The sequence below is a fragment of the Branchiostoma lanceolatum genome, chromosome 10 (assembly GCF_035083965.1).
Source record: "Branchiostoma lanceolatum isolate klBraLanc5 chromosome 10, klBraLanc5.hap2, whole genome shotgun sequence".
NCBI lineage: Eukaryota > Metazoa > Chordata > Leptocardii > Amphioxiformes > Branchiostomatidae > Branchiostoma > Branchiostoma lanceolatum.
This window is the reverse complement of record NC_089731.1, coordinates 8561151-8587500: the sequence shown is the minus strand read 5'-3', so window position 1 is coordinate 8587500 and position 26350 is coordinate 8561151. Positions and strand designations below refer to the sequence as shown.

Below are 26350 nucleotides of genomic sequence, written 5' to 3'. Positions count from 1 at the left end.
TGAGTGTGGTTCAGAGGGAGGAATTTTCTCGAGTCGTGTTGCTCGTGAATCCTTTTAGTGGAGTGCAGTATGTCGGATATATCCCAACACATCTTCCGTCTCAACATGACAAGGGACTCTTCATAGTATTCGTTGATGATGACGAATGTGTACCATTGGTCCAGCTGCTTAATGACTTTATCCATGAGCCTAGTATCCTGTGTAGGTAGGAGGTCTGGCGGAAACCCCATTATGAAAGCTTGGTTGTTCCTTTCCCCGCTCCACGTTAGATTCTTCGTCCATTTCATCTCGTAACGCTCCGGATTGTCTAAGAACGCACCTAGCGGATTGGGATGGTTCTTCAACCTGTACCGGAGGTGATGATGACGGTAAAAGAACTGTGAACGGAAATGGCTCTGGGGCTCGCGCATGATTCCGATGTACCCGGTGCCCGGTTTCATGATCGCGTCCATCCCTGTCTTGTTGAAGACAGTGTGGTGCACCAGGAAGCTGAAATGTTCCCCGAACACTTGCCAACGACTGCAGTTGGACTTGTATATTTCCGTGCTATTAATGAAGGAAAACAGCACATGGTTTTAGTAATTTTTCATTCAGTCATCTTGCAGTGTTTGTCACTTTGAATTCAAACGAAGCTGTGTGTAAAAGAAGAAACGTTTCGCACGGCCATTCGAAATACTAGTACTGGTAGTACAATCCTTTTTAAACAATATAATCTCTTTATCTATCATTACACATCATTTTTATACTATACATATTTGTTAGAAATAGCAAAATCCAGGTGGCTTGGCAAATTTCAAACCCATAGTGTATTGGATCAAACAAATGGTAAATTGTTTGAGTGAATATTTGCACAGGAAAAGTGGTGAGGTAAGGAAGGCAGGCTATTTGACAGGAGATTTTTACCTGGGAAAAGTGAGAGTGAATCTAGCGTTCCCCCTCGGTGAATAGCACATGATCATGTGATGTTTGTAGGCGAACCTCAGCAGGACGACAGCCGTACTAGCTGAGGCAGTCTTGTGGACCTACAATGTACACACCAAAAAACAGAGAATCGTCAAGTATACTTGATAATTGTTTGTTTATTGTTTATATGCACATTAAGCACGATAAGCAAATAAGATCATCAAACAAGACAAAAAGCAAATACATGTAGTTATAGATTACAAGAAAATGAGGAAAACCCGGGGACGAGCTAGCTAATGAAATAATACAATCACATGACGATTTTCGTCATCGGTCGCTGCTCACACATTCCGATCTAATCGTGTTTGAAAGTGACTACACCTTCTCTGACCTGACTGAACTCCATACTATTAATACGCCTACAACATACGCCCAATTAACATGCCTTTGTGCAACATGGGCCGTACCTTGATAAAAACAAAGTTGGTGACCGGTTCCGTACAGGAGTCGTTTTGTTCCCTGTAAAACATGCTTGTCCCATTGCGTTGTATTGCCGTAAGGGGTGACGACTTCTCTGCTGTTTTCAGAAACCGGTCATGTCGGATACTTCGTCTGGGCACTGCGTCACTTGAACCAAAATCAATGAACGGTTAGCTCGCCGTGCCTGGTGATCTCTTTTCTTTCACTCCAACACTTAGCTATTGTAAAGAGGTCCGGATCACATTCGTTGCACGTAATGATTTAGGGGGCTGTTACACTATGAGTTCCGTACTTTGTGTCTTATCTATAGGTAACGTTAGTCCTCTTTATTATACAGTGTAATTGACTAACCGTTATGCAGCCTGGTTATTGAACCGAAAAAAAACCTTTACCTTAGCCAAACAAATGTTCAATACGGAACTCATACGGACTTGATATACGCACAAGTGTGACAGCCCCCTAACAACATTCTTGAAACAGTCGTGTATGTGTCGTGCAATATTTAGCCGACTTGGGAAGGTTGCCGTAGACTGTCGACGGTTGTATCTGTATGTCGTAGCTACGATGAAAACCTACGTCAAAAAAACCTAGTACGAATACAACCGCACCTTATTTTTTATCCAAGGCCTTACACGATAAAACAGATAGGAAGGGGGAGGGGCAAGGTGACATATGTGTATACCCTATGCTTTTACAAAAGTTCAAGGTAACGATCGAAGCAATATCACCTTGAATTTTGGCGTTGCCTCTGAAAGGGTGTCGATATCACCATGTCCAGTTGGTCCCAAGTCGGTCCAGCCAAGTTCACGAATAGAACCAGACAGATCAGACACAGGAACACACACCACAACGCTCTGACTCTACCTGACACCGCCATTTTAAGTTAGAATATCGCTCTCAATCTCAATCTCTATATTGACCTTTTCATGATGACGTATTTTTGCCTAAAGCTGTTGAAAAATAAACAAACACGAGGACTTCATACAGTTCACGTATTCGTTTGAAATAAATCTCAACTGGAACTGTCTGATGTGCTGCTGTCAAGCAACAACGTCAACGAGTCCAGAAACATGCTGTAATTATACAATTACATTATTATCCTCTTCCCATAATTACGCATGGCCTCGTGAAAGCCTGTTTTGTGTTTGCATGTTAATGCAGCCCCGTTTTGCTCAAATCTTCCGATCTTTTCCAGTTCTTTTTTCATAATCCAGTTGATTTTTTTAAGGTGAGCACCAGCTGAGTGGCGGCGGCAGCCAGGGGAGGGGAAGAGGGGGAGACTGCTTCTACAAGAAATATGCCCCCCCTCCAATAATGACGCTGTGCCCCTAGCTATGAAGTTTGCCTACCAAAATACGGGAATAACCGCTTTAGAGGGGTTGACGTAATCTCCAAGCAGATGTAGTAAGCCAAAATCGTAACGATTCTTAAGCTCCAGTTTCCGGGGAGCAAGCGCCGGGCCATTCCACAAAGCCACGAAGGTTACAGTACTGGAAACGCCGAAAGCGTGCAATGTGATGTCGTCAACAATGACGGTCTGAGGAAATGACAATTATTCTAATTACATAATTGACGATTTTGCCATACTAGGTTATATCGACAACAGCTTGGCCATGTTGGCATTCATGACTCAGGTTTATTGATAACGTATGTCATTCTCTGAAAGTACGTTACAGCCTAACTCTACATATAGTCATTGTCATACAAAAAAAGACGTATGTTCACATACATGTAGATAAATTAAACTAAAAGCATAAGAAGTCGTGGCGTAAATGGGGCCTTTCAGCACTCGTATACATCATATTTGTCTACCTTACTATCAAGCAACAACTAGAGATGATTTCTTCCAAATCTTATCACGGCGGGCCATCTGATAAAACAGTCGTCTGGCCCATTCTTTTGGTGTCCGACTCAAACCTTTACAAAAACCGTCAGTGACTGAGAATGGTTTATTCCATTTACTACTGGGAACTTCCATAGGTCTTTCATTCTTTGGTGTTAAACAATATGTGTTTACTCTTTCCACTAATGCTTTAAAGTACGCTACTTCTTCCCAAAACCCTTTACCCCTTTCCTCCTCCTCAACGCTCTTCCATAACGTCCTGTTGAAGAAATCGTACATCCTGTAGTCTAGAGCGTTGATTCTTTTATGATTCGCCAGCTGTTTATCAGTAAAAGGGATGTATTTCTTTGGAGTGTGTTGCTCGTGGATCTTCTTGGTGGAGTGCAGTATGTCGTACAGATCCCAACACATCTTCCGCCTCAGCATGACAAGGGACTCTTCATAGTATTCGCTGATGATGACAAAGGTGTACCATTGGTGTAACTGCCAGATTGCCCTGTCCATGATGCCAGTGTCCTGCGTGTTGAGTAGATCTGGTGGAAACCCCATTATGAAAGCTTGCTTGTTTCTATCATGGACCCCTATGTCCGTCCGTCTCGTTCGTTTGCTTGCAAGGTCCTCGAAATACTCAGGATTATCAAGATATTCCCCCAGCGGATTTTTGTGTCCTTGATTTTTGTAGATGCGATGGTGTCGGTTGTAGAAGAACCATGAGCGGATGTGGCTCTGGGGCTCGCGCATGATTCCGATGTACTTTGTTCCCGGTTTCATGATAGCGTCCATCGCTGTCTTGTTGAAGACAGTGTGATGCACCAGGAAGTTGAAGTGATCCCCGAACACTTTCGAACGACTGCAGTTGGACTTGTATATCTCCGTGCTAAGGAGAAGAAGTGGAAGTAGTTTTACAGTTGATCAGACGCATATCGTGACTACCTATGAATGTGTCTTATTTTTATATAACTTCCACAAATCATCAGTGCTTGTACCTTTCCGTGTAACGGCTGGTACTGCTTGTAGCACATATCTTAGTCTGAATGGCGTACCAGTTAAACTGGTTCAAATACTATATATATATATAATAACATTGTATAGCATGCACACATACACACACACACACACACACACACGCACACGCACACACAAAGCACCAAGGTTTTAATACAAAAACTTACTTCAGTCTACTGTCAAAGTAGCTCTTCTTTACGCAAAGCACAATACATTAACAATACGATGCAGTAAATAGAACACTATATGTATAACGTTACTTCTTATATTCATTCCCATGCTTGCATTTCTTATGGCTGATTTTCTACAATCTATGTGAAATTTTTTTAAGGTATGCAAGCGGAAATGAGGCAGACTATATCATATGGATTATCCTGTAAGATTAAAAAATCCGTCACCTTGGGAAGGTAAGCCTAAATCCAGCGATGCCCCACGATGTGCGCGGATAGCACATGATCATGTGATGTTTGTAGGCGAACCTCAGCAAGACGACAGCCGTACTGGCTGAAGCTGTTTTGTGAACCTAAAGTAAGGCACCATTCAAACATTCGGAGAATAAATATGGCATACTAGTAACACGTTACAATGAACGATGACACCATATCCTCTATGAATAACTCAAAGCAACCTTACCAAAATAAATGTATTTGCTGAACGTTCCCCTCTTTTTTCTAAAAAAAGATATTTCTTTTACAGATGTATTTTGTTTACATTTGTTTGATTGGAGCCCTAGATGCCTTTCGGTCAACATGTGTTTGTATATCAACGTGAACATAAAGTTCGTACCTTGATAAAAACAAAGTTGGTAACAGGGTCCATACAAGTGTCATTTCGCTGTGGTACCGATAATTCTGACGTCAGAAGTCGGTCGCCTCGTCCCAATACTGCGTCGCTGTAAGTTGTAATCATGTAGTCATTAGAAGAACCGTGTGTTACCATGTATAATAATCGACCACGCTTTGATAAGCACACAAATACATTCCCTTCGTTTCTTGTGTTGTCATCACTCAAGTTCCGCAGGAGGAATCGACTTAGCACTAAGAAATTAAGTAACATCTTAAATTCACCTTGAATTCTGCTGGTGTACGTGTTGCTGTTGCCAAGATGATAGCGATAGCGTCCCCATGTCCAGTTTACCCCACATTGCACCTGAGAAGTTCATGACTAAAAGCAGGGAACTCAGACAGAGAAACACCGACCAAAGTACTTTGACTCTTGCTCTGACCGCCATTTGTAATGGTGGGGGTGACGAGACCTAAACCCCGTTGAACAAGTTCCCATGATTGATATGACCTTTTGCCGCAGGGCTTATGACGTATTGGGTGGTAATTATGGACTTCGAATGGGCGAGGTTGAGCTAAGTTGAGAGAATTAGCTCTGTGTGTCTGAAAATGTCAAAAAATCACCGAAACGTATGTACAGGAAATGGTGACGTCAGCGTATCATTGACATCACATTCTGGGCAAACCTGATTTTTTAAAGGTCTGGTGCTTCAATTTGAAAGTAATGAGCATGTAGTAGCCGTAAGAAACAAAAAGAAGATAATAGTCCTGGTGTCTGACCACTTCAAGCTGTAGTATGAGATAAGGGTAGTGTATATTGTCAAACACTACCGAACACCTTTGTGTTGGACATTCTTAAGCTATAGAGCTCATTGTTTTATCAGAAAACATATTTGATTACGTCTAGCTATAGGATTTTGTCTATCAACCAAAAAACATGCCCACTTCTAGACACAACAATCTGATCAGAGTTGCCTGCAAACAATGCATGGTGTAGCTACTTCTGATATCCTTGTTGTTTAAGATCGTTGATCTAGCTAAGATGGACTAAATCAAATGGAGTTTGTTGCAAAGGTAATATGAAATGCAAGGGTATCCTGTATTCAAGAGGTGACGTCGAATGGCCATGTGGCTAGGCTAGAGTACTTGAGGTCACAGGTTTGATTACCAGGATTTCAAGCCAGACTTTGTGTCCTAAGGAAAGACACTTTATGCAACTTTTCTCACTCCGCCCAGGTGTAAAAATGGGTACTGACTTCAGTTTGGGGGGGGGGGGGGGGGGGGTTAAGGGCAGTGGAGGAAGATGGTTGGGCTCCACCTTCCAATACCGTGCTCTAGACACAGTGGATAACAACCCACTGCCCCTATGGCCTCAAAATGTCTAAGGGATCACATTTCTTCACACCATGCACACTAACATAGATCTACATTGTATGGTGAACAAAGGAGTTACAACAAAGACATAAATGACACTAGAATTGTCATCGTAGTATCTAGTTTTATTTCTTCAGGCTTCCTGTCTGAGAAGCTCATTTTATCAGGCATCTCTGCCAAGTTGCAGAAAACCCTTTACACTTTTCCCTAGGGCCTAGGGTGCCTAACTACTACATCCTTGTAAAGTAGTGGCTCAGGCAAAATACAGAATTTGTACCCTATAACTTAACATCTCCATAATACTATTGGAAGTTTGTTGATATTATCCATATTTTCCATTAAGGAATTAGTTCTGTTTTTTATACTTTTTCTCTTAGATTTTCTATTATTTCCACTTTTTTGCTAGACTTGATGAAAAATAGTGAACAGTAGCATAGTAGTAAAGACACGAAAGGAAAAATTACTGTTGTTCAGTTGGCAAAGAGCTATGGTTACTCTTATGACTTAGACAAGAAGTTTGCCAGTCATGCACTTTCATTCAAGGCAGCACCATGAAAGTAAGGAATTATTGAAAGAATTACGAAAGAACAAAAAACATCATTCATACATAAGAATGTGGAACAATTGCTCGTCTAATCATTTTCTCATGAACACATGAATCATCATCAGACATTTGTATATCTTCGAAAAAGAGCATTTTTTCCCTAGAGTTAACTACAACTTTTGTGACATACACATTTCCAGCTTTTACACCAAGAAGCAATGGAGGTGTATGACAGTTTCATGCTAGTGTTATTGCAGAAATGTCCATACAAATTAATATGTAGCCCCATTCCTGATTGTCGCTTATCTACTGTAAGTCCATCCCTTTATTTATTTATTTCGAACTTTGCACATGTATACTGTAAGAATCATGGGTTACACTCTATGGTGTTTAGTTCAAGGCACACAAGTCAATAATATCTGGTAAACACGACGTCAAAGCAGCTGCAAGATGCAGGGGTGTCGCTTTGGGAAAAGGATGTCAGAAGCATCTGGGCTAAGCAGACCACAGCTTAGGAATGTGAAAATGGGGACTTCAAATTGTCAACACTTTAAAAAAAATTCTTGCTGCTTCTTTCCTGACATAAACGTACACCAGACATGGCTTTGGCAGACATTTGCTATGCAAACAAAACAGACATGCTCACTTGTGAAACGATAATGTTCGTAACTCCCCATTGCACAAGCCTAAGATGCGGCCAACAGTGACAGAGGCATATTACGCTGCAGTTGCCGGGGGGGATCTACGGAGAGTTGGGAAATTAGCGGCGTGGTCCCCAACGAACAGCACCACCCTGCACGGGAGGGGCGGGGCTAGCCGTGTTCCCCAGGGTGGGGAATTCCGTGGTGTCCGTGCTATCAGGAGGGGCGGCGCTCCACGGGGCATCACGAACAACAAACCCCTTGGAGTGGGCTGGGCGATTGCCGGATGCCTCCTCAGTACGTGAGGGCTTCATGTACTGTGACATGGCCTCCTGATCCACGATGTCTTGCATCTGTTTGTAAACAAAAAAGAGATAAATAAACATCTTGGGTAGGTAATTTTTCACCAAAAATCCTAAACTTTTCAAAATTCTGCATGCCTGCGAAGCTGTTGTGTTACGCCAAAAGGCGGTTATACCAGCTACTGTATATAGACACAGATACAGAAGTTGTTCCATCTTTAACTGTTCTTTTTAGTCCTTCAAACTTACATATTCCTCCTCCAGGTTGAGCAGATAATCCTTGCAATCCTCCACATGTTCAGGCAGGCCAGTGATGTTCACGATGTTCGGGTCCTCCGCATTAGGGGTCGGGAAGCGAATATCCACCTTGTAGTCGTCCATGACCTTACGGATGGCCCGGCCACGGCCACCGATCAGACGCGGATGGACACGGGTATCGATCCAGACATCTTCGCTTACCATGTCCTCCTGTTGGTGAAAAAATGTGAGAAAAACATTTTACAACATACCGTACACACAAGCCAACGATGAAAATTCAATGCACTACTTCAGCTTGCTTTAGCTTATCCTTTTCTACATCCAACTTGAGTTAGTTGAATAACTTAACAACGACCAAGCAAAAGATAAATGTGTACCTCCAGTTTATTTTTTAGATCTGAAAAAATGCTCTTAAAATCAACTTGCCCATTTGCACTAACCAGATCTTGATAAGAAGCTTTCATCTGATGTAGAAACATGCAGAGTAAGAGTGAAGTTTTGTAGATAGTTCCAACCTAATGTGTACCCTACAGTAGTTTAAAAAAAATCTGAAATAATGCTTTAAAAATCAACTTGCCCATTTACGCTAAAAAGATCTTTATATAAAGAAGCTTCCATCTTATCTGAGGTAGAAACTTGCACAAAAACTTGCAGATTAAGAGTGAAATATTGAAGACAGCTCCAACCTACCAGTTCACCGACAATCTTTAGGATGTCCACCTTGGCAGCCTCAGCGTTCTTCTCGTAACCTGTGACGACGATCTTGTTCTCTTCCTCCTCCTTCCCCTTGTCAGGGAACTGGATGTTCACGTCGTGGTCCTGGCGGATCTTGCTGATGACCGCTCCCTTGCGGCCGATGATCTTGGGGTGGTACTTGGGATCAACTGTCACAACAAGTTGGAAGTTGCGCAGCATCTACAATTGGTGGGAAAATGCATAAAATGTTATTGTCTCCAGATCATCAAGGGAAAAATATACAAATACACAATTTTGGCAAACACCAGAAATAATAATGCTTCAGTTGACCTCTGTCTTTGATATATGTGCAACAGCATTGCAATTAAAATGAGAAGCAGCTCTTCCCCTAGTTCTTTAAATCACGTCATATAAATGCACATAATTTTCTAAGGTTCATGTTGCAAGAAAAGAAAAGAAAAGAAAAGAAAACAAAGATTTTTCTGTTGCCATGCATTACCATATTAAGTGCAGTTAATGGGAATAAGGAAATACACTGACATAAATATTGCCAGTGTTTGCTCCAGGTCCCACTCCTTTTTTAGGAGCCCACGTTGTTGGTTTTCTTGGTTAAATCCATCATTTCTGGCTTACCAAAATACATTGTCATCAATTTCATGTCATGAAGTTCAGATTTTACAAACGGACAGGGTGACATGTTTTTGCCATTCCAACAAGCCAATTTTCGTCCCGGGACGGAGGGACAGGTCCTGGAGCTGATTCCCCCCATGTATCCCCAGCCTACCCTGTCTTCCTTCTCCTTGTCCAGTTCCTCCACGCGGGCGGCCACGGCGCCCTTGGCCCTCTCCACGTTGGTGGGCGGGCCGGTGATCTTGATGAAGTTGGACTCCAGGTTGGCGGGTGGGATGGTGATGTTGACGTCATTCTCCTCCATCAGTTTGCGGATGTCGCGCCCCTTCTGTCCGATGATGAAGCGGTGGTAGTCAAATGGCACCTCAACTTCCTCAGTAATGGGCACAAGGGCCTGGAGGGGGTGGGAGAGGAGAAAAAATACAATTCAGCAACATAGAATCAAACTAACAAATAAACTGAGAATGAATGAATACTGTAAAAGGGGAAATATTTGTGGGGATCTAATTTCGTAGTAGGGACAAAATGGAGTGATCTGTTTTAAGTTTGAGCTTGAAACTGTCATGCAGGGTTTACTGTAAAAAGGGAATGTTTGCGGAGGTTTCAAGTTTGCCGTGAGTTTACTGCAAAAAACGTGGCCTAAATCATGACCTAAATCTATCCTCCAATATACACAAATCTTGTGACTTAACAAGAGGGACATGAAGTTTTGATGGAATTATCATCAAACATATAGGTAAGACTGACCAGCAGAGCTGCCTTAGCTAGCTCGCAGCGGTCCTTGTTGCCCGTGATGAGGATAATATCGCTTTTCTTGGGTTCGCCTTCGCCACTCTCCTGGCTTGCTGCGTCCCCATTGACGGCCGCCTCTTCACCTGTACCATTAGGACTTGTTGGGCTGGAGGCTGGGGAAAAAGCAACAAGTAGAACACGGCTTGAACAACATCTTTCATGGTTGTGAGTTCTCAAATAACTATCAGTATCATGGCTGTGAGTTCTCAAATTAAATTGTCTCTCTTTAAATCTACTCCAAATGCATTTACGTTTGCAGTGATTTGAGGGAAAAAGGAGTGTTCACAGTAGTTAAGTGCAGGAATTAAGAGAGATGTGCAATGTTTCTATGTGGGGACTCTTACGTTCTTCAGTCCTTCTGTCAGGGAACTTGATGCCAACTTCAAACTCAGATGTGACGGCCTGGACACGGGAGCCTTTGGGTCCCATCACAGTGCGGTGGTGCTTCTGAGTGATCACACACTCGATGGTTACCTGCGATTCCTGTCAACAACAAAAAAGCAGCACCTTTCAAAAGTTTGGTCAAATAACAACTGCATGTAACCCTTCCACTATGTTGGTTAAGCACAAGATGGCTATTCAGACTGCACAGACAATGATTGTATGGAAAGAAATTACTGGTGCTCTGTCTAAGGATGCAGAGACAAAAGGCAAGCATGTAGCAGAAGAGGAAAATCAACTACTTGGAACAATGACCTGCAAACTAAGTCACACAAAGGCAAACACACTGTGGACCATCAAAGCCATTCAGTCTGTTTTCATGTACTATGTTAAAAAAAACACTACACCACAGAGGAAAACCATCTATATCATGGCCACTTTTCACAGACAAATAACTTGAAGACATCATCATGAAACGTACCAGATCAGCCACGATTTCCATGATCCTGTTCTTGGCACCCTCGACACAGTCCTTGGCTCCCTTCAGGACCACCTTGTCACTCTTCACCCCGCTGCGAGGGAAGCTGACTTGCACGCCGCCAAAGTCATCAGCGATCTCTCGCAGCACGGCACCGCGGCGCGCCACAAAGTGACGGTGGTACTTGGGGTCAACGCTCACGTCTCCTTCAACAATCTTGTCCTGCAGACGTGCATCAGATGTAATTATTATCATAGATCAAATATAGTGCATATCAATATAAGTGTTCCAAAATTAGACTTTTCCAAAATCAAACTTCTCCAAAATTAAACTTTCAACTTCCTATGGTGTACAAAAAATACAAAAGGCCAACTTGTTCTTCTAAACTTCTTGAAATTACACAAAGTTATTACTGGTAAATTGTTAGACACCATGTATGAAGACCAAAAGTTGCAACAGACAGACTCTCCTCAATGTCTTCACCTCCATCCATTTCTTTTCTAAAAAATTTAAAGTCGTTCAGTGTAATACAACCAGCTGCTGCTGCGCCACGTGCCTGCAAAGCTGGTGTGTTACGCCTGAGGGAGGTTATACCAGCTATACAGATGCAGAATTCTGAAGGTCAGACATACCAGGTCCTTGATCAGTCCTTCCAGCTCGGTGCGGGCAGCGGCCACGGCTTCCTTCGTGCCCATGATGGTGATCAGTTCCTGGTCGTCGTCCTTTGCGGTTGGGAAGATGATGCGGGCACCGGTGTTGTCCCGGACCTTGCGGATGTTGGAGCCTCCGCGTCCAATCAGGAACTTGTGATGCTCTGGTTTGGCACGTACTTCTGAGGTGTGTCCAGACTGAGCCTGAGAGCGTGAGAAAACTGGCTTGTAAGTTTTACAGGATGACAATACTAGTAGTAGTACATCTCTCTACATTTCTGTAATACTTCACACTGCATTTATGCACTACATTGTATCTCTCCTCCCCGAAGTCAGCTCACTGTAAGACACAACCTTGTTGGTATCACAACATCCATAAACCAGTGCAACTTTCTTTTCAATCATTTTTACATTGGCTTCAGCTCAGTGGCAAGACTGCAATCTTCAATCAAGTTAGTTTTTTGTAACATGTCTAAACTGGCGTGGGGTTATAATCTTTCCAAAAGCCCACCAAATTTTTTCAACAACTGCTACATACAGTGCAAAACATTAATCACAAAAAAATTGTTTCCTATAATCCTATAATGAAATACTAGACACAACTTACCCCATGCATGCCTGTAGCCGCTATGCATAGAACTCTGATGCACGCGTATGATTGATTGATTGACTTACCCGCTCATTGGACAGCTCCAGCAACTGCTGCTTGGCCTTCTCCACATCCTCCTTGGGCCCGCGGATGGTCACCTTGTCGGAGCCCGAGCCTTCGTCCGGGAAGCGGATGATGACGCCACCGCAGTCCTCCATGATGGAGCGAATGAGACGACCTTTGGCACCGATGATGGAGTTGTGAAACTTGGCTGGGATGTTGATGTCAACGGAGGTGACATTGGCCTGTGGGGGGAAGGGGCAGGCACAAGAACTAACTTTCATGAAGAGATACAAAAACTGATAGTACAAACTTGCTGTCATCTCTTTTTCAGTCAAAGCCTTTTCAGCTTGACTATCTTTAAGCATCTTACAGGGATTGCAGACTGTAAATCTGGAGATGTTTGCCATGTTTTTTTCCACGGTTTTCGTAGTGACCTCTGCAATACAAATTCACGACACCACGCACGTTTCCAATGTATTACTACTGTACTACAGAAATGTTTCAACTTCAAACTTGTATAACCAGGGAAAACTGGTCCCCTTTTACCCCAAAATCAAGACCCCACAAAAATAAAAGAATCTCCAGTGACTGACCAGTTCGTTCTGTATGGCTTGGATCTTCTCGCGGGCGTCCTCGCAGTCTTTCTTCCTGCCGATGATGGAGATGACATCCGAGTCGCTGCTCTCCGTGGGGAGATCAATGCGGGTATTGGTCTCTTCACGGATCTAAAAGGGTTCAAGTTCAACATTTACTACATTTTACTACACAAAATTACACTGTAATGGAACGGCTTCATCTGCTCAAAAACTATGGAGGAATAATTTCCCAAACAAATAAACAGGTCTACTTGATAAATTGACAATTTTTGCACTACCATTCTGTATTTTCCTTTACCTCTTTCCTAACCATAAAGAACTGGAAAATTTGTACTGTTTTGCTCAGCAAAGTAGTCAAGAGGGAACCTAAACTTACGAGTTTAACTGCAATGTATATGCAATTACTGTCAATAACAGGCTCAACAAAAATTCAAAAAACAAACTTTGTGTGAAGAAATTTAGGAAGACGTGACCAACCTTACGAATGGTTGCTCCTCCCTTGCCGATGATGTTCTTGTGGAACTTCTTGTAGATGGGGACGTCGATCTTGTGGTTCTGGGCGGCGATCTCCTGAACCATCTGGGTCAGATACTTGAAGCACTTGTCCACGTCCTGCTTGGGCCCGCGCAGCACGACCACGTCGCTCTTTCTGGAGGGCTCCGGGAAGGTGATGATGACCTCCGGGAACTTGTCCCGCACCTCGCGGATCTTCTCCCCCTTGGTGCCGATGATGGTTCTGTGGAAGCGCTGTTCGATCAGGATGTCCTTGGTACGTTCGTTCTCCTAAAAAAAAAAAATAGGGTAGAGAATAGGCATTAGAACAGTACTGCCACAGCCTTTTTCAAATGCTATTAAGTTTTGCAGACTGTAAGCTGCTGGATAAGATTTCCGGTATGGAAACGCTAACAAACATTTATGGCAGGTCAGGTCCTGCTTTCACAAAAATGTAAGCAGCTGTAAGTTGTGATTCATAGACTGTGTACTGTTGTAACGAAGTCAGGATTTCATAATTCTATCTCCCAACTATAACCATTGAATCAATATTTACAAAGGGTAGACTAGTCCTGAAGTCAAGAACCAACTTTAGGTTTGTGTCCCCTCCCTTAGTTACTTCTTCTTGTGTCTGAAGGGATGAAGAATTTCCTTGATTTGCAATTTCCAAACTTTGTATGTCTGTAATGTGTATCTCAAGTTTTGTCTCCGCCCTTGGTATCCCTTTCTTAACACCGCAAAACATAAATACACTGAAATATTTGTGTAGCAACAAAGTTGATCTTACCATTTTGTTCACCATGTCTGAGATTTCCTTCTTGGCCTCCTGTACGCCGGCCGGGTCGCCCTCGATGCGGATCAAGTTACTGTTCTCCTCATCGGGTGGGATACGGATGGATGTCTTGGTCTCATTCTTTATCCTCGTGACTTAAGAAAGGGTTACAGTAGGTTAATAACGTGATATTTGCCACAATGAAACAGCTGTACGGAATTACTTTAGTTCACATCATTATGTACTGCTAGAAAAAAGAATGTCCTGAATAACATGTACTGTAAACACTGATGATAAGATATAACCACTATGTACTTTCCTGATTGCAATACACCTCATAAATCAGACTGACCAATCAAACTTCAGGAAGTGTCTAACCAATCAGGCTTTAGGAGGTATCTACAGTAACCAATCAGGATTCAGGAAGAGCCATTCCAATCAAAGTTTCTGACCAATCAGGCTTCCAGAGATGAATGAAGTCTGAGCAGTGAGTGGTTTGTGCAGTGTAAAACAGGTGAGAGTTCCTTACTGTTTGCTCCATTTTTGCCAATGATGTGACGGTGGTACTTCTGTTCAACGGTCAGCTCAGCAAAGTCCATGCGGCTTTGCTATAGTAACAATAAAAGAAAACAGGCATAAATAACAGGAAGATCATCTCATTCTCAAATTGAAACAGCATCTCAGAACCCGATTCAAGGAAACACAAATAAAGAATTTGTTCAAACAGTAGTATCATAAAGAGCATCTTGATCACAAAACACACAGTAACTGGTAACAGAGTCAGATACAAGCAGCAAGTACTGACCAGATCACGGGTGATTTCCTCCAGTGCCCTGCGGGCCTGTTCCACTTCTTCAGGGGGGCCCTCCAGGGTGATCTTGTCCTGTCCATCCGTGAACTCAATGTGAACCTGAAACAACAAAATGAGTTGATTAAAACAATCAACACAATCTTTACATCTGAGCACAGAATGCAACAAGATTACTCCTTCTAAAATCTTAATAGAGATCAATGGTAAGAGATTACATTGCAATCAGAACAAAGCTGATAACACTTACAAAGCTAAGCAAAAAAAAGTTTGGAATAAAACAACTCTTCTCTCTTCTATGGGTCAGGCATTCAGGCAGTATGGAGTGGGTTGATAGTTACCTTGGGGAGGTCCTGCATGATCTGGCGGATGTTCTGTCCCTTCCGTCCGATGATGAAGCGATGAAGCCATGCCGGGGCCACAACCTCGTCGATCACAACACTGTTAGCCTGTGGAAGAAACACACTCAGCTTAACAAACAGTACTTAAGCATGATCAAGATCTTATTCACTTTTCCATTCACAAAGTAAAGCTCTTGCAAACAAGCTTTTGGTCAGTCCTCTAAAGTTGAAAGTTAACCCTACTACTCTCTCTCTCTCTCTCTCTCTCTCTATCCAATTTAACGTCTTTTGTTCCCCATCATCTGGGGGTTAGACGTGCTTGCACATGGATGGGGGAGCCCCAGAACTCCTCATCAAGTGCAAGTCCTTTTTTGTAGCAAGAGTTTTTACGGCTGGATGCCCTTCCTAACGCCAACCCAAACCCTACTGCTGGGCTTAGGACATGGGAAATGTGTGTTAAGTGCCTTTCCCAAGGGCACAACGTCTGAGTCCATGTCCGGACATGTCTGGGTACTCCACTGGGGATTGAACCTGGGTCTTATTGGTTCATAGCCGGATGCTCTGCCACTGTGCTACACAGACGCCATATACAAGTATTCTACCAGTGGTTAAAATGTGGACAAAAAAAGTAGAGAAGAAAACAGAGCAGTCCACAGAAAGTGAAGTCCATGATGTTAGCATCTAGAAATTACAAGAGCTATGAACGAACATTGCAAAGTTACCACAACATAGGTACAATATATGGATAGTTACCAACTTCAGTGCTAAGGGCTCAGCATGAAATCTAGAGGTTACTGACATTTAAGACTGGTACATGTAGGTAGTAGATAAAATAAAGTCATGTACATCATTACCTACTGAGGTATTAAGAATAGGGCATAAGATTTTGTGGGATGTTTAGGTTGACAAGCCTCTGTTTTGTTGTGATGATGTAAACAAACATTAACCCCAGCTCACCCGAGCGTAGACTTGAGTCAGAGCCGTGCCGAGTTTGTCCTGTTCTCCCCGCAGCAGGATGGTCTCCGTGGGCGTGTCCAGGGGTGGCATCTCCACGGATACGCCCGTGGTCGCCAAGATCTCCGCCAGGTTGTTTCCCTTGGGACCGATCACGTACTTGTGCTGGGACTTACGCACCTCCACAGAGATGGTGCAGGTCTTGCGCTTCTGTGGATTCATCACAAACAAAACTTGTCATTTCTGCACCCCTGGAGACTTCCATTTCTTTCAATGTCAAACAAACCTATCAGAGGCACCAGCAAAAGGCTGTGCAATTAATATAATATCAGCCACTGTTTCAAGTATTTGGCTGTTACAGAATCAATCTATCGTAGTCATTGCTACAGCTTTCACAAATATGAATACAGCAATGTTTTAACATAATCAATTCATGCATAATCCATGCATGCGCTCTCCTCAAACAGGCCCATGAACGTTATTAATTTTTGAAGATGCAGCAGAGTGCATTTTGTGGCCTAGCACTAGTAGTAGAGCTCAACCAGTAGAATCTATGTTCAAAAACACTTTTAACATACTAGATTGTGCAAATGAATCTGGAATTCAAATGCAGTACCAGACTGTTTCTCACCTTTTCGTCATAGATGCCCATGATCCGTTGCACAGCTCTCTGCACAGCTTCTTTCTCACCAGCCACGGTGAGCTCGTCCTTGTTGACGCTGGGCGGCGGGATGTTGATACGTGCACCTGTGTCCGCAATGATCTGGTTCAGAATCTCGTCCTTGGGTCCACGGATGAACGGGTGGAAACACTTTGGCACCGGAAGGCGTTCGAAGGCCAGCTTAGCCTAGAGAATGGAAACACAGTACATCAGAGATTGTCCTACATTTGTACAAATAGATAGAAAACTACAAAACATAATGTAAAATGCGATCCAGGTACCATGTAAACGAGTTTTTCCACAAATTTTCAGAGATACTAATATAGAAGACTTGATTAACTCAACAGTTAAGAAGTAATATCAGCTGTAAAAATGAAGACTGTTGCAAAACACTTTGGAATTAGACAACAATTTATAACAACTAACCTGTTCGTCGGAGATGAGTTGGATCTCGTGGCGAGCCCTCTCGATGCCCTCCTTGGTACCGGAGATCTTGATGAAGGTGTTCTTGTCGTCCTGGCGGGGGATGGTGATCTTGGTCGCGGTGGCCATTTCCAGATCTTGCAGTTTCTTGCCGGCACGTCCAAGGATGTAGCGGTAGTGTTCCTTAGGGATGTTGACATTGGCCTGTGCCTGTTGGATTTAACCATCAGCAGGATATGTTATGACTTAACAAGTATCAATCTGCCCTCTGGATGTAGCCTCAGCATTTTACAGCTTAAGGATTCAGTATCCTTTCATCAACCTTATAGTTATATACCAATAGATACATTGATACATGATAAATATCTAACTGACTTATTCGCCTCCATTCTTCACTCATTACCTACACATTCTAGCAACAGAAATTTGTGCTCAAGTATGCTTTTAGTTTACTTCAAACAATGGCCGAGTTAAAGATCAGATTTGTAGTCCCATCCATACCAATAACAGCAGTTCATATATTATGTACAGAGCAGACGAGTAATGCAATAAAATCCCTCAGGCTTTCAGACAGATGAGATTTGTGACAGAGATAGCATGTTATTGTTAACAACCAGTCATGGGATTTATATAGGAGACATCTCTCATTTTTGTTAAGAGCAGATCTATTTTCTCAGACTAACCAATGTTTGGTCAGAATAAATCTTGCAAAAGTGCTGAATTCGCTATATCAAAAGAAAAGTTTTTCCATACGAAACAATTCTGCCTGAAGAAGGTGGGTAAAAAAGCAACAAAAAACGGATATCTTCCTTTCTAACTAGAATCTAAGACAACAACCTACATCTGTACCCTTCCTTGGTAAAAAAAAAACTTTTCTTATTCAAGGCAATCTTACAAATGACGATCCAAATGCAATAAAACCCCTCCTTATCCTCAAGGACAAAACAAATACTACTTATAACTGAATGATCCTCCTTACTTGAGTCTGGAGTTGAGACAGAAGTTCCTTGCGTGCCTTCATGACATCTCCTTGTTTGCCAGTCACCATGATGGTCAGACTCTGGTCCTTGGAAAGACTGATCTCAATGTGACATGCTGTGGGGGGAAAATGTGAAAACATGAAATTTATACACATGAATAGGAAAGATGCCTACCTCTTATTATAGTAATTCTACATGTGAATTTCACTTTTGAATCATACTTTGACAAGAAAGGTAATTTTCTACATTTTGACACAGATGTCATCGGACATATGCTGTTTTATCTTCAGGGGGAATAACGTTAAAACTGTGAATGGTAAGCAAGGTCTCTCACCGGTGTTCTTCATGATGTTCTGGCAGGCCTGGGCCTGTTGCTTCCCCTCCTCCCCAAACTGTTCATCGTTCAACTGCTTGTAGCGACGCTCCTCTACTGGGACACGGAAAACCTAGCCAATAGAAAATATGGTAAATTATTCATCTTCACATCTCTACCATAAAGCCATAAAGGTATGATTTGACCTATCATACTGTATAATTCTAATTCTAATGAATCACATTAAATCAAACCATAACCTTCTGGGCTATTCCCTAAAAATGTTTTGATGTCCATAAAGATATACTGTTTGTTTGCTTGCTTCTTTGAACCTTTATTCAATCATGAATAACTCAAATCAGCCTGCTGGCCGTTTTTCAATGAGGGAAGAGGTTAGGGTCAAATTTACAGATTACATGATTGAACTCTTAATACATCCATGAACATATAGTCCTGTAATAACATAATCTAGATGGCACCCTATTTCCTCCAGCTTTGGCATTTTTGTCTAACTTAGCCTGAGAACCCCAGAATGGAATTGTTGTTGCTTTACCTGAGTGGTTACGGAAGACTTGATAGGTTTCGCACCCCACACCGGTGCATCGTTGACAGCTGCCCGATCCACAGCAGTTTGAGGAAGAGGTGGGAAGGCCTCTGCGTACGTTGGTTGGTAGGCCTCTTCGTCAAGATCCCTTTTTGGCGACTTGCCGACGTCCGAGACGCCGGGCTCCTCAGAATACATGTCCGAACTCATTGTCGGTTAGCCAGACAGTCGTACAGTACCACTGTAGGGGGGGTCAAGTCAAATATCAGTAACCATGCTCAACTTAATCAATTACTAGCAGTACACAAGTTGTTCTATTATTCTTTTGTTGAGTTCAAGTTTTAAAGTCATATATGATAATTAGAGTGACCTAGGGCAGTATACCCCTGGTACTTATGATAGTGTTTGTTGATAGATGAGGAAGTAAAGGGGGTGAAATCCATGACCTGAAAACCAGCCACATTAATTGCTACAAAATTGGAGTTGTTTGTTATCCACTTTGAAAGCACACAAATTTTACAAAGGCCACTGGAATAAGGCTAGACAAATACTTAAAACTTGCCACTTAGTTAAACGGAAAACTTCCACAAGACACTTGAGAACTGTGCATTTCAACTGTAACTCTCCGCTTCATGCACTCAACATTGTAGACAGTGCAGACGTTACAATAGACTGAACAAAATACCCAAAGTGAATTCCAGTGTTATTGTAATATGATCATGGTGACCGATTGCCAGTGGCATCGAGTTCTTCATCCCGGATAGCCTATTGTATTGATTTTTTAATCCACTGGCTCTGTACAAACAAAAAGGCTTGCTATAACACAGCAGTCTCTTCCTGATGTTAGGATGATCTTTTTTCATGCTAAAAATATTTGCTTATATTACATGACTTGATGAACTAGATTTCTATGTCAGTATGTAAAAAGCTATATACAAATATTTCACAACCATACAAAGTTATACCATTATTTCCTTCTTAGGAAATATATATGTACATGTATATGCAAGCATATTCTTAAATTATTTTACAAACCAACCAACCAAGGGACAAAGAAAGAAATATTGATACAAAAGAATTGTCTTGCCAACTTGTCTTAGTCAGGGGTTGTAAAAATATCAATTTAGAAATGATGCAAAATGATACTCCAGAATCAAACCAACCAATCTTTCTAATTGGAAAATCTGATACCACTTTAAGCTGACCCAAACCCAAAATCAGGACAACAGATATGAACATATGGTCCTCCTGCTTACAATATCTCCTACTTATTCAAGCCCCACTTTATAACAATTATTAACATATTCAAACACTGTACAATCTGGTTGTTTCGAAGAGCATGGCTTGAAATTGAAATTCAATTTTGGGAATAGGTGCCCTACCCTGGTACACCATCAGCAAAACCTATAGTATTTACCAACCTTACTGCCTCTCTACAGATCTTGAACCTGAACTTCTACAGCTAACTTTAAAATTCAAATAGGTAGTACAACAAAGCTTAGTTTATAATTCTTTTCTGACATCTAATTGTCTAGAATAAGCTGAAAAGGCTATGATTATAATGTACATGCAAATGGCTTGGTGCACCCGTGCATCTCCTGTAAAAAAAGTTGACCCAATTTGGGAATGGGATGCACAAAAGTGCACATATATCTAATATTATAATCTAATATTTCCAGCCCTGAAGTGGCAAATTTAAAAAAATGATGGTGCAGGTATTGCCATACTAATACTACCGGTACATTTTTTATTTTTCTATGCCTTTTTCTGTAGCAGTTGAATACAATATTGCATAGTTGATGATGACCTGTCAAATCCTATCATACTCATGAGTCATAGTCACTAAGGAGCTATTACACCAAGGACAACAACTTGACAAGTTTGAAGATCTACTTTCACTGATACCCTGGGTGCCCCTGGAGGTATTTCGTTTATCGGCGGGGCTCCCATACCCGCTCCCACAAAATAGGGAGAGAATATGTGAGTTCCGATGGATGGCACCCAGTCTACTAGTATTTGAATTCACCAATACCATGAACTTAGCACACAACATCAAGCACTATCCAAAAAGAAATGATGAAGCAGTACCTACTTAGTAACTTACTCACTGACTGTAACACCGACTTCCTACCAGAGTGGGAGGAAAATTGACCATACTACAGAAGGATGCGGTCAACAGGTAATTGGTTAGACCCCAGGAGGCCTTGTAGGTCTTGGCTTCCTTTTGTCAGGTCGGCAAGGAAATTACTTCTTCAGCTATCCCATTACCAGTACAAAATTACTGTGCTGCCTTTTACTTGTACATTTACATGTCTGTGCAACTACTGCCGTGTAGTCATGTACAATTGTATCATTTGATGGTTTCATTTGTGCAAATGTCGAGCACACAACTGTATACTGAATATTAGAACTTTCACATTTAACACTCTTCTTACTAAGGAAGCCTTTTGGCACAGAGTACATATATTGAATACAGCATAACATAGCAGTTAGAAGGTTAATCCTTAAATGTCAGCAACTACAATTTTGAAAATACATTATTGTTTTCGGCAAGATGTTTGTTTGGTTGCATGTTAGATGAAATCACACCCTCCCAACCTTGAAAATAAATGTTTAGCCCCAGGGTACACTGGCATTCATCAAACATCCCAATCGTAATGGGAGAAGATTATCACTTATCTACTTTTGTAATCACAGGCTTTTGTTGATCTTTCTTTTTTTGAATTACATGTGGGGCCAATTATCATAATAACATGTATAGAGGAAACAGTCATGGCATTGTTTTAAATTCTATATTGCCAGCGGTTCGGAGTGTTTACCAAACGTCACTAGACAAAGTAACGTAATAACCAACCTACAGACGTCATGAACTAAAATCTGGCTACCTTCCAAATTGTGTCAAAGTACAACAATCAAGGACCACAAGCTGTTCATGGATACACAAACACCTACAAACTGCCACATCATCAGGAAAATGCCATGGCACCTCTACAGTTTACATGTGGTGGGAAAATAAAGACTATGCATTTCTGTAACGCCCCATAATTACAAATCCCTTTACCGCTCACACTTTCCGAAAGCATCCGTACGTAAAGGCTCAAGTTAAGCTCTTGAAGAATCTATGACGCAAGTTGCTTGCTGATGGATCAATTTTCTACACATTTTGCAAAGGGGTAAGCTTAACTTAGTCAGTTAGTGCACACACAGTCTCTTCTTGGAAACCATTTTTTCAAATATTTGGCTTTGAATTGTTTACTTTCTATAGCAGCAGGGTTTCATTTGAATACAGTATCACAGTAGAGGGTCCCCACATCCCAGCATGCTTGTTCAGTGCTATAATCACATCTGTATTAGGGATGTGATAAATAAGCCAGGGGTCAGATATGTGACCAAAGATGATGCTAGGAGACGAGATTTAATACCCATACAGCTGTGACAACATTGGCACATCTATAATGTACCTTATGCATTGATGAATAGCCCCTTGTGTATCAAATGTTTAGGGTAGTTGCCATCCCTTTGAACAAAAAAATTGATACTAGCAATCAAATGTGGGTATACATGTATAAATGATACTCTTGAAAATTTCTGCAGATCCATTGTAATCCAATCAATGCCATACTGGTACATTTTTGGCCTCTACCCCTGAACTCAATCTTTGATATCATATAGTTTGACCATCTCAATCCTCATAATGCTAAATATCCAACCAAGTCAACCATACATTGTTAGAGAACAAAACATTGACTCAATGATTGAGTACATGACAGTACATTATGTCCTCATTCTTCTCTCTACTCTTGGTCAGACATGTTATAATATTGTCAGAAGTAGGCTGTAATCTAGAAGTAAAAGAGTCAGTACATGTATTTCTGTTCGTACTGCAACTTATAGCTACATGTAATATCCTAACACAGAATGGGACACAGGAGGTAATATACAGTAATGTTGCTGCGCTAGCATATGGTAGTCAAAGCTCAATATGTATCTTATTTGGCCATCTTCCAAAAGCTGTGGCAGGGTAGACCTTCAGTTTAAACCATGTTCCAAAGACAGAATAATACATGAATTATCCATAAGGTGGGTACGGAATATCAGGTTTCAAAGGCATTGTCATTACGTACAGTCAACAAGGATGCTACCATTGATATTCGATCAACCACAAAAGGTATATCATACCTTAATATGATGTTTTCCTGAACAAATGACTGCTTTTTATGATAGATTTGGAAGAATTCTCAATGGGGAAAATCTGTCTAGAATTAGAAAAGAACCAATTATATCACTGTTATCAAATCTGTTACCACACAAGTGACACACCCAACTTCAATTCAAAGGTATGCGAAGAACAAAACAAAACAATTCCACCAGTTCTAATGGGAATAGAAGAATGCTGGCCTCCTGTTTTCTTTATGTGTAGACCTCCCACTTGACTTCAGATGATTCTAATTACGATGATCTGATATTGAGATATCTTTGCAAATGCCAACTTTTGGATGAAACAAAAACACACCCTTTCACCATTCACTTCTTAAAATGTGCAGGTTTTTACTCATGCAAGATACAGTAGTGAATTATGGAGAGCATGCACAAATAACTGCACACAAAATCACATTTTGTACACATGGCAATCTCCAAGCAGATGTTGGGGAGAAATATGGCAACATTTTCTACTGACTGTTTTCTCTGATGGCAAGGGATCTCAACAACTATTTTAAGATTACCTGTTTGTTTGCAACACTTTCTTAATAACTGTGTAAGTGTAAAATAACAATTCTCTACTTTAATCCTAGAGACTTGAATTCTCTGTGATAATACTAATAATAAAACTTTCCAATAAGATAGATCTAAATTATATCTCTTGACATACATGTAGTTGACTTGATTTGACTTTATTGGGATCCACAATTAGGTTACATTAGAATGAGCTATTCTTCCTGTGGTCCTACATTAATACAGACACAGGCTAACGTAACGCTAACAGTAACAGGACAATCATACTTGAAATACGAAAAGTACATGATACATACTTGACATATACACATAAGTGTTGCTACCATCTTAAAACTTTTTTTCTATATCATATGTATGACAATGTTACCCACAAGTACCAGGTTTTATTGAATTACTCCTTTGTTTTGACTTTGTAAACATAAATCAAGTTGATTGCTTTGCAAAAATATATTGACAGTGGCTATACAAGAAATTACATTTTTCTAAATTTGATGCTTCTGAAAATTGAGGAATTAAACTTTATTCACTGAAGTTGCGAGGGGAAAAATACAACATATTAAAACCTATAAGTGCATGTATAAATCAGGTAGTTAAGTTAAGGTACCAAACTATGTATCCTTATTCAAGTCATTGTGTACTTTCCCCCGTAGCACAACAAGTGTTGTAAAGTTAACTCATATTACAAAACAAAAAAAAACTACTATCAATAGTCTTACTGCAATAACAAAATGCTTAATCACAATATTGTATATGAGAGTGGTTTTGTTCAAAATAAGTTTTGTTCTGTTTTGTTTGTTGGTTGTAAGTAAAGCTCGCCCCCCTCCCCCTTAAAACTTGGACCAGTCCGTCGTCTGCGTGTCCTGCCGACGTGGCGACAGTCAGACCACCGAGTGGGGGAGGGGGGGCAGGAGAAAAAACTCCTCAAACTTCAACCAAAACACACCAAAACACCATTCAAAAACATCGCAATGGCTCCCTGTTCCCAAAGTGTACAAAATCTGACAAACTCTGACAGACTGTGAGATTTATTTGTCCGTAAAATGGGGTATTTTTTAAAGAAGTGCGTCAAGCGATCCACAGTAAAATTGAACTTTGCCCCCGCATAAGGCCATGCGCCACACCAGTTCGTCGATAAAAACAGCTCCAGCGAAAACACTTCAACATCAACAATGCGACTTGTTCTCACACACACAGGGTTTCTGTCAGAATAAGACGGTCAGGTTTCTTCAAGATCAAGGGGACAATGATAAACATCCAGTTACTTGGAAGGGACTACGGACTGAATTATTCAGCGAGGGGCTGAGGTCTGCATAGCGGTACTCACATTGCTTGGTTACTGCAGCCGAGAAAGGTCCGTCCAGGAGATGAAGCGTGCGCTTGCTGGTCGCTTCAGTCTCGGGGTGTCTTCTCTGAAAGAAAAGATCACTTTTAGCCCTGTTAAAATCACGTAAAAGCGAGTAATCGAAGCCCTTAATGAGCGACCCCTCCCTACTTACCCACAATCTATGGAAGAAGTGGATGTGAGGTCCGTGACGAATCACGCCCACTCTTCATACTACTCCGCCACTGGAGCATCATCACCGCGCTCCCTGTAAACACTCCTCTCATTGGCTCGAATTCAGCAATTAGCGACAGATTGTCCAATAAGATGAAGCGTAACAAACATGTGCACAAGGGCTGTCGCCGAATAGCTCGGGATGTAGAAAAATAGTACCAACCAAAACTCCGCGTGCTTTGCGTAATATATAATTTTTGGGATAGGATTTATGACACCTGTCATTCACTCATCAACTTACAAAATATCATTAAATAAAAAGGGTTCAACCAGAAATGTATCCATGTTATTGGTTGGCGGAATGATCATATCGGCGACGCTACCTGCGCACTGGTCGACTTCCGGACGCGCTTCCGGGGGTAAAGGTCACCAGGTAAGACACGTGAGACTCATGTAAACTTTGAATTTATACTATTATAGACTAACACTGGTAAGCTAGGGCAAAATTAAAAATATCACAGCACTCTTTTGCTATACCAGAGATATAACGGTAGAGTTCATCAAAATATTTTATATCGTGGCTTCGTTGTCGATATCACTTTCTTTTTTTGATATCACAACTAGTCATGGGAATATTCCGAACGAGCTCGATGGAGTGAGTGAGTGATCACCATTAGTGCATTTACTGGTCAAATATTTGATACGCTTGACGTCAAAGGATTGAATTTACGTATATATTGTCAAGTTATTCACTTTACTGACTTTATTCAGTTTATACTTAACAGACAAAAAAATGATATCAATTTTCTGAATTGATGCGGATGCT

General features: G+C 41.4%; 3 protein-coding genes across 3 annotated transcripts in view; all 3 read right to left on the bottom strand.

The window, feature by feature from the left end:
• The window catches only part of LOC136444129 (galactosylceramide sulfotransferase-like), a 3109-nt gene extending 624 nt beyond the window's left edge, over positions 1-2485 (bottom strand). The window contains exons 1-4 of the mRNA XM_066441633.1: positions 2112-2485; positions 1371-1530; positions 904-1022; positions 1-546 (exon numbers count right to left, since the gene is read on the bottom strand). The exon at positions 1-546 is cut by the window's left edge and continues 624 nt beyond it. Of these exons, the coding sequence (XP_066297730.1) occupies positions 1-546; positions 904-1022; positions 1371-1530; positions 2112-2260 (974 nt within the window). The 5' untranslated portion in view covers positions 2261-2485. The remainder of the gene's footprint in view (positions 547-903; positions 1023-1370; positions 1531-2111) is intronic.
• A 514-nt stretch (positions 2486-2999) lies between these two features.
• LOC136443605 (galactose-3-O-sulfotransferase 2-like) lies at positions 3000-6287 on the bottom strand. The gene is made up of 4 exons (XM_066440914.1): positions 5299-6287; positions 5018-5123; positions 4630-4754; positions 3000-4103 (listed from the first exon to the last, which is right to left on the bottom strand). The coding sequence occupies exons 1-4, from the start codon at positions 5460-5462 to the stop codon at positions 3203-3205; spliced, it is 1296 nt and encodes a 431-aa protein (XP_066297011.1). The 5' UTR covers positions 5463-6287; the 3' UTR covers positions 3000-3202.
• A 204-nt stretch (positions 6288-6491) lies between these two features.
• On the bottom strand, positions 6492-25614 carry LOC136443596 (vigilin-like). Its single transcript, XM_066440896.1, has 23 exons — positions 25526-25614; positions 25354-25438; positions 19305-19536; positions 18773-18884; positions 18438-18553; positions 17462-17668; positions 17006-17221; positions 16378-16584; positions 15421-15528; positions 15077-15181; positions 14801-14879; positions 14287-14426; positions 13485-13790; positions 13005-13136; positions 12435-12653; positions 11742-11963; positions 11113-11331; positions 10595-10733; positions 10206-10363; positions 9613-9852; positions 8823-9047; positions 8124-8342; positions 6492-7925 (listed from the first exon to the last, which is right to left on the bottom strand). The coding sequence occupies exons 3-23, from the start codon at positions 19503-19505 to the stop codon at positions 7692-7694; spliced, it is 3804 nt and encodes a 1267-aa protein (XP_066296993.1). The 5' UTR covers positions 19506-19536; positions 25354-25438; positions 25526-25614; the 3' UTR covers positions 6492-7691.
• Between the last annotated feature and the right edge of the window lie 736 nt (positions 25615-26350).